This window comes from Cinclus cinclus, chromosome 6 (assembly GCF_963662255.1).
Source record: "Cinclus cinclus chromosome 6, bCinCin1.1, whole genome shotgun sequence".
NCBI lineage: Eukaryota > Metazoa > Chordata > Aves > Passeriformes > Cinclidae > Cinclus > Cinclus cinclus.
Genome location: NC_085051.1, coordinates 38818535 through 38826760, shown reverse-complemented (window position 1 = coordinate 38826760; position 8226 = coordinate 38818535). Strand labels below are relative to the sequence as shown.

Sequence of the window (8226 nt, the reverse complement as noted above, 5' to 3'; positions counted from 1 at the left end):
TAGGACGGCACCCCGTTGAAGGGCCAGTTTAGCGCGGAGGAAGAGGTGGGCAGAGTGGGGGGAGGGCTGGGAAGGGCTTTGGGGAACGCGGAGCCGAGCCTCCAGCTCGCAGCCCGGAGCGCCTAATCCGGTCCCCTGCCCCGAGGGCAATGTGGGGCGCCGCGGCAGGGCCTGGAGGTACCTGCGCGGTAACAACTGCGAAGTAAGGAGCAGGAGAGGGGGGGTAACCTGTGGACTTCAGGACTCGGGACTTTGAAGCACGTCCCGGCCATCAAGTTAAAGGAGCATCTACCGGCCTTTAGTAAATATTGCCTCTAATCTCAGGGGTTTAAGGCTGGATGGCCTTTTGCATTCTCTTCAAATAGAGGGGGATGCCCTTCCTTCATCTACTTCATTTCATTCCCCCTATGCTTCCTAGCATTTTTCCTGTTCACCTGAAAGGGTGGTCGTGCCCGTCCCCCGTTCCATCCCGTCCCGCCCCCCTCTGTCCCCCTCTCCCACCTCTGTCTCTCCTTCTTTCCCCACAAGCTTAAACCAATTACGCAGCTTTGCAAATAAAGTGCGGCCCCGGGGGGAGTTGCAGGCGAGGGGGACTGCCTTGTTTGCAGGTGCATCTCCGGCTTTGTAGGTGCGAACGCCTTTGTGCGGCGGACAAATGGGGAGAGGAGGAGGAGGAGGTGGGTACTTCTGCGACGTAAGATCCACATCAGCTCAACTCCACTCACATCCCAGCCGCACTTCCTCACTTTCTCAACTGTCTCGCCCCACACCGCTCCCTGCCTCCTTTTTGGCTGGTTATAGAGCAGAATTCAGCACCCCCCGCCCCTCCTGAGAGCTGGCTTCCTGCTAGGTCGGGCTTTCGGGCTCTTTTCCTACTGCCCGTCGCTCGCTTGCAAGAAGGCTGGATGGTTACACCGGGCAGGTTGGCTCCATAATGTTAGGGACTGTGAAAATGGAAGGGCATGAAACCAGCGACTGGAACAGCTACTACGCCGACACTCAGGAGGTGAGTAAATCCCAGGGTCTGGCTTCGCTGCTGCCCCTATGCAGGGGAGGGGAGGACCTGGGGGTGGCTAGGGGTCTGGAGGGGGCAGCAATCGGAGGAATCGGTTTGCAGTCCAGATCCTGCCAACGCAAACGTACCTCCCCCTCCCTCCGGCGCCGAAACTGGCTAGGCTTCCCCAAGGAAAACACAGCTTCCAGGAGCCCTGGAGGCGTTCGGGGAAGACACAGGGCGGCTGCGAGCCCGCCAGGAGGGCCGGGGGGCCGGGGGCAGCCCTTGATCTCATCTAAGAGGCGTAATCTTCTCTCGCGGCGCGCACAAAAGCACCCCATAAACTCTTGGCTCGGGGCAGAGCACTCTCCGCGCCGCCGGCACCGACTCCTTCCCGGCCGATGGCAGGGGCCGAGGGAGACGGACGCCAGCGCGTCCTGGTCGGGGGCAGCGCTTTCCCTGAGCTTCTCGGCGGGACCTCCGGCCTCTCTACTCGCCAGCACGGGGCCCTCACCTGTTAAAGCCGGGGGAAAGGAAAGGAGGGGGAGAACCAGCCGTTCGCCCGTACTTTGCAGACGGGCTGCCCGCGTCGTGCGCTGCTGCCGTGGGCCGCCTGGCGGCGCTGCCGAGAGCCGGACCGGGACGGGGCCCGGACCCGGACCCGGACCCGCCGCCCCCCACCCGGACCCGGTCCGGACCGCGGCACCCCGGAGGCGCTTCCGCCCCCCGCGCCTGTTTGACAGCGCCGTGAATAACAAGGAGGAGGAGAACCGGCCCAAGCGCCCGCAACTGCGGCGGAGGAGAGGGCCACGGCAGAGCCCGGAGCCAGCTCCCGGCGCAGCTCGGCCCTGTGGGGCCTGGGGGCCGCGCTGTGCCGCTGAGGCTCTGCGGCGGGGGTCCCGGGAGAAGCCAGAGCCCGGCAGCACGGCCAGCAGCCCCGCGGATCCTGCCCGGGAAGGAGGCGTTTTGAGGAAGTGCGGCAGCGAGGCAGGCACCTGGGTGTGCGCACCCGGGCATTGCATCAGCATACCCGGACACACGGCTCCACAGTCCCCACGCCTCGTCCCGCACCCGGAGCTGGCACACGCGCCCATAGGGCCACGCGGACGGAGGCTAATACGTGTCACCCGGCTGGCATCTCCTTCAATAAAGGAAAGTCGGCTAAGGGCAAATAAGGGTCATCCTAATTATGTGCCGTTTCCAGACTCATTCTTCCTCGCTATACGCATTGTCCACAAACAGAAAGTTAAGCGAACTTCGCTTTTTCTATTTTTTTTTAAATTTCAATCTTTTCTCCTCTGTTGCCATTTAATTTGAATAACTGCATGAATGCAACTTGGGAAACCCAGCCGGGTTCTACCATCTCAAATAATGAATGTGATCCTCTAAATTAGAAGTGCATTTATAAGTTCGTGAAATTTGTAGGGATCAGAAGCGAGTTTTATATATTTAACCGTTGCTTAAACCTCCTTTTCTTAGCCATATTAGGTGTAGTTCGAGTAAACTGGGAACGTCTTTCTCACTCCTGTTAAATCAGATGCCGTAGTGGAAAACACAATTTCAGGCTCCCCGGCTCTGCCCTTTTGAGAGTTGTGTTATGTGGTAGGGTGCTACAATTTTTTACACGTCGTGCAATTGTAGAAAATCCCAGAGAGGAAAAGTTCAGGCTTTTCATACTTTGGGAAAGTTTTGGTGTTTGATTGGTTGGTTGATTGATTTTTCTTTTTGAACTCAATTTAAAGACAGTTTTGATTGAAGACGTAGGCAAGGGGAAAGCTTTCCGCAGACAAAAAAGGTCAACAAGACCTGTTTGGTTTGGGTGAGAGGTTTTTAAATTATTTTGCAATAAGGCATTATCGCGTCTTGCATGTTTCTTAGAAAATAAATTTAAATTATTGCGGGAAGGAAGAGAGAGATGCGTGAGATTTTTTTTTTTTCCCGGAAAAAATCTTTCCCCTTGGCGCAAACAGCGTACGCTCACCAATTTCAATACTCTGATGAGTTTAAGTATTTTATTAGCGAGACAGGACACAAAAACAGCAAAATACAGGAATGCGCCGGGAAAAGCACATCCTCCCGGGGCAGTCTGAGCCCGCAACCCGGCTCCGCGAGGCTGTGGAGCGGCTCAGGGAAGACGGTCGGTCCGTGCGCCCCTCTGATCCCGGCGCAGCCCGCGCAAGCTGCGACACGCCGGTGAACCGGGAGCGCGTCCGGAGAGAGCACCCCCGCTCCGTGTATATTTATAAACATATATAAATGTGAAATAGACCTTTTGATGGCAGCAACTGCCTTTCCGTGCGCCTTTGGGGAAGCTTTTTCCCCGGTGTCGGGAAGCGGCCGGCGTCCAGCAGCAGGACGTTTGCACGGCTGGCTGGGCCAGGCGGGCGGATCCAGCCCCTACGGGGTCCTGCCACACCTCTCTCCTCTAACTCCGTCTCTTTGTCTCGCTTCCCTAGGCCTACTCCTCGGTGCCCGTGAGCAACATGAACTCGGGGCTGGGCTCCATGAACACCATGAACACCTACATGACCATGAACACCATGACGACAAGCGGCAACATGACCTCCAGCTCCTTCAACATGTCCTACGCCAACACGGGGCTGGGGGCTGGGCTGAGTCCCGGCGCAGTGGGCGGCATGCCGGCAGGCTCGGCGGGGCCCGTGAACGGCATGCCGGCCGGCGTGGCCGCCATGGGCACGGCGCTGAGCCCCGGTGGCATCAACGCCATGTCTGCCCAGCCGGCCCCCATGAATGGGCTGAGCCCCTACGGCGGCATGAACCCCTGCATGAGCCCTATGGCCTACACCCAGTCCAACCTCGGCAGGACACGGGACGCTAAGTCCTTCAAGCGGACCTACCCCCACGCCAAGCCGCCCTACTCCTACATCTCCCTCATCACCATGGCCATCCAGCAGGCACCCAGCAAGATGCTGACGCTGAGTGAGATCTACCAGTGGATCATGGACCTTTTCCCCTACTACCGACAGAACCAGCAGCGCTGGCAGAACAGCATCCGCCACTCGCTCTCTTTCAATGACTGTTTCGTCAAGGTGGCCCGCTCCCCCGACAAGCCCGGCAAGGGCTCCTATTGGACCCTGCACCCCGACTCCGGCAACATGTTTGAAAACGGCTGTTACCTCCGCCGGCAAAAGCGTTTCAAGTGCGAGAAGCCGGCGAACAGTAAAGCCACTCAGGAGGGCAGGAAAGATCAGGCCGGGGCCTCTAGTTCAAGCTCCAACTCCCCCCTGCACAGAGGCCACAACAAACCTGCGCAGCTGGACACGGCCACCTCTCTCTCCAGCTCCAACCCGTCCACCAGCCCCCAGTCTATGGACCACAGTGGATCAAGCACGGAGCTAAAGACCTCGGCCTCGGCCGCCTCCTCCACCATCAGCTCTGTACCCACCTTGGCCTCCGTCCCACACCCCCCTCATTCATTAGCCCACGAACCCCAGCTCCACCTCAAGGGTGATCCCCACTACTCCTTCAACCACCCGTTTTCCATCAACAACCTCATGTCCTCCTCGGAGCAGCAGCACAAGCTGGACTTCAAAGCCTATGAGCAGGCGCTGCAATATTCCTCTTATGGGGCCAGCATCCCCGGCGGGCTGCCCCTGGGCAGCGCCTCCATGGCTGGCCGGAGCAGCATCGAGCCCTCGGCCCTAGAGCCCTCCTACTACCAAGGTGTGTATTCCAGACCCGTGCTAAACACCTCCTAGCTGTCCAACCCCCGCCGCCAGGGCCGAGACCCTTCCTCCCCTTCCTGGCTTCTCTCCCCGCTTTCCCTGAGACAGACCAAGGTGTTTCCGCACGCTGCGTGCAAAGGACTGTTACTTTTTAATTGTCGCGCAACGCGTTGTGTGTTGTTACGATCCACCACGACCTCCTGCAAAGCCGGCCGCGTCCCGCTTGTACATACTCTCTCCGGCCCCTGCCGCCCAGCCCCTCTCCCCGGAGACCTCCCCAGCCTATGCAGGGTGTTATTAAAAAGAAGAAAAAAAATGTTGAGCGTGTAAACTACTTGTTTGTGCTTTCCGCCCCATCGTCTCCCTCCCTTATGTATTCTATAATCTCATGTAAGTTTACAGGTATGTGGCAATACTTTAACAATACGGAGATGAAGAAGCGAGTAGACATTTAAGACTTTTTTTTAATTAAAAAGGCTTTGAAGGACAATACTGCTGTGAAGTAGCAAAACACTAAGAGAATCTCTAAGCAACAAGAGAACTATTTACTTTCTCGGATCATTCTTTTGATACTTGTAAAATAAACCTTCGGCTATTACAACCCGCATAAAATCCAGATGCTACGGGCCGGATCCTGCACTCCCGAGGGGACCAACTGGAGCTTTGGAGTGCAGGATGAGACCCTTATCTTTTTCCAAGTGTTACCTGTTTTGGGACGTAATATAAAGTTACAAGAGGTCACAACCAGTTGGATTTTTTTTTCCTTCCCATCTGTTACTGAAGATTCTAGTTCATCAGGAACTCTCATCAACATGTGGATGACATACTTATTTAATTTGTCTTCATTGCGTACCAGCTAGAACTGTGTATCTATAACCAGGTTATTATCCCCCTCCCCTAGGAAACATTGACTACTACACTGATACAAGGAAAAGAGGACAGCTTTGTCTCTCCCCCCTTTTCAAACTTGTCTATTTTTTTTTTTATTTTTTGTGGCCGTTTAATTATCGCCATCGTTAGCTTATTTCATCCAGTGTTATTGCACTTTCCACAGTTTTACACGGTGTTAGCATAGCCAGACGGGTTTTATTATTATTCCTGTTCGCTGTTTCAATGTTCTTAATTTATTGCATGGTTTATATTGTTTTCTTTCTTTACAGCTCGAAATTGCTTTAAATGACCGTAAAAAAATAATTACAAGTGAATTTAAGAAATTTTGTTAATTTTATAAATGTGATTGTAATTGAAAAAAATATTTTGATTTTAAACGATAACTGAGAATTTAATGCGTGAAGTATGTTTTTGATCATTTGCAGTTAAGGACTTTAAATAAATCAAATGTTATCAATGAAATATTTCTGCTATTTTCTTACAAAATATATGGGGCGGGTTACGGAGGACGGAGGCATGTGCAAGAAAATCAAAACGTAATGCTTAGGTGTGGATGTGAAGAGGAAAGATTTGTACGGCCAGGCTGGTGCAGAGGGAAAGCGGGGGTCGCTGCCGCAGGGTGCGCTTGTGGGGCGCTGCGATGCCACCGGCCCGTGAGGCGGAGTGTGAGGTAATGTCCTTTATTTTTTTCTTTTTTCCCTTATTCACGGTGGTGGGATAAGTTGGGGGATGGCAGGAAAGAACCACCCGAGGCGATGCAACCTCCTGGGTGTTTTGCGGCCGGGACTGCCGGGGCGGCCGCAGCCAGACTCGGCGTTTCCCCGCCGGACGGAACGACGCCCACGGGGAGCATCCCTAGGGCTGTTCCACGCCGCGCCGGGCCGCTGGAAAGGCCCAGATGCCACTTCGTAGCTCTGGCACGGAACCATCCGTCGGAACGACACCAGCAGCCGCGCTGGAGAGCTCTGGTCCCCAGCAATAGACTATGTCGGGGGAGGGGAGTTTAAGTGTGAACGGATTTCGCTGTGCCGAGCCTGTTCGTGCACGGCTGCGAGATAAAAGAACGGTGTAATTCTCCTAATTATCACATAATTGCCCCCCGACGGGTTAGGGACAGCAGCGGCAAAACTAAATTAAGGTTCGTTTTAGAAAAGAATAACCAAGCCAGCGTCCCAAATATCTCACCACATTCCTCCAGCGCTACCACCCAACTAAAAACGGAGGAAAAAAAAAAAAGTCTTGGGACGACCCCACTGATTTGCAAGTGTGTCCGGATCAGAGGCGATCCGGATGGGAGATGAGCTCACGGCTGTCCCGGCGACACGGAGCTGTCTCCCGCGTCGTGCTGTGCGGATGCTCTTGGTCGGGCGGGCATTTGCCGCAGGTCCCCCCCGGCTGCCGCATGCGAGCCCTGCAGCGCGGGGGGAGGGGGTTCTGTCCCTGTCGCCGTGTGCGGCCGGTTACCCCATGGCCCGACTGTGTGGCACCTTCGCCTCTGAATGTCCCGAAATGGCAAACATCAACAGACCCCCCGCAGCCTGCGGCAGCTCGGGGCTGCTCGGCACCGAGTCTGGGCAGGCGGATCCTATTTAAAGCCCCGTTTCTTCTGCCAAAAGGAGCTTCGTGAGAATCGAGGCAGGATGAAGCCAATTTTCAGCAGGACTTCACTTGTCTCTCATAGACTAGTCTATAGAAAATATGCCATTGCAGAGTGGAGACATTGATTTAATGCCTTGGGCTTATACACGGAAAATATCAATCGACTGACAGCGATAAGGCAGCAAGTTTCACATATCAGCTGAGGAGCACAGACCGTGTGTAATGGAAATATTTGGGGCGTGGGTAATAAAAGGGTTTAAGCGGACCGACGCGGCTCCAAACCTCTCCGAGATAAGGAGCGGAGCCTGTCACGGATGCAGCGTGTGCCCTTTCGCCCCTCGCCATCAAGATTATATTCCTCCCCTTTCTTCTCGTAGGCAAATGGTGTCTGCGGTGGGCAACGAGCCACTGACAAGACAGGGATGCAACTCATGTTAAAAATGCGGGTCCCCGGTGCAAAGCACGCAGCATTCTGTGATCGCTTTAAGCCTTGGAAATCAACAGCGGGGGGAAGAGCCCCGTTTTATGTTCCGCTCCTAGCTGCCCTGTTGCTGCTGCTTTAATCCTGTGTTCAGGGAACCCCGAGTCAGAGTGCAAAAATAAGCTAAGAAATGGGGTCCACAAGAAGAGGGTGCATCCTCCCGCCCCGCAATGTGCAGAGAGGAGTTCGCGAGCATCTCCTTCCAGCCGGACCGGTCGCTCTGTGCTAGAAGGGAAGGAGCTGGGGGGTGCGGGGCTTTTGCCCGTGTCAGAGATGGTGTCTCAGCCCCGCGTCCGGGACTCGCGAGCGGGAGCCCGCCAGGCTACAGGTTCCAGGCTCCGACCGACACCTCTGTTTACAGGGGGAACTTGGTCTTTTTCTGCTCGGCAATTACTTCCGAGCGGCCACGTGCGAGGGAGCGAAAACGGCTCATTTAGCGTCGTTAAATACAAGCGGGGAGTAAATCGGGGCGGCGGGGGATCTCTGTAAAGATTTACGCGGAGTTTGGGCGGTGAGGAGGCCCCCGGGCCGGGTCGAAGGGGAGATGTTGGGTGCGCCGGCGGGGCAGGTGCTCT

At 55.4% G+C, this 8226-nt stretch overlaps 1 protein-coding gene across 1 annotated transcript; it reads left to right on the top strand.

Annotated features, from left to right (window-relative positions):
• Positions 1–934: 934 nt before the first annotated feature.
• On the top strand, positions 935–4713 carry FOXA1 (forkhead box A1). The gene is made up of 2 exons (XM_062495006.1): positions 935–1006; positions 3451–4713. The coding sequence occupies exons 1-2, from the start codon at positions 935–937 to the stop codon at positions 4711–4713; spliced, it is 1335 nt and encodes a 444-aa protein (XP_062350990.1).
• The last annotated feature ends 3513 nt before the right edge of the window (positions 4714–8226 follow it).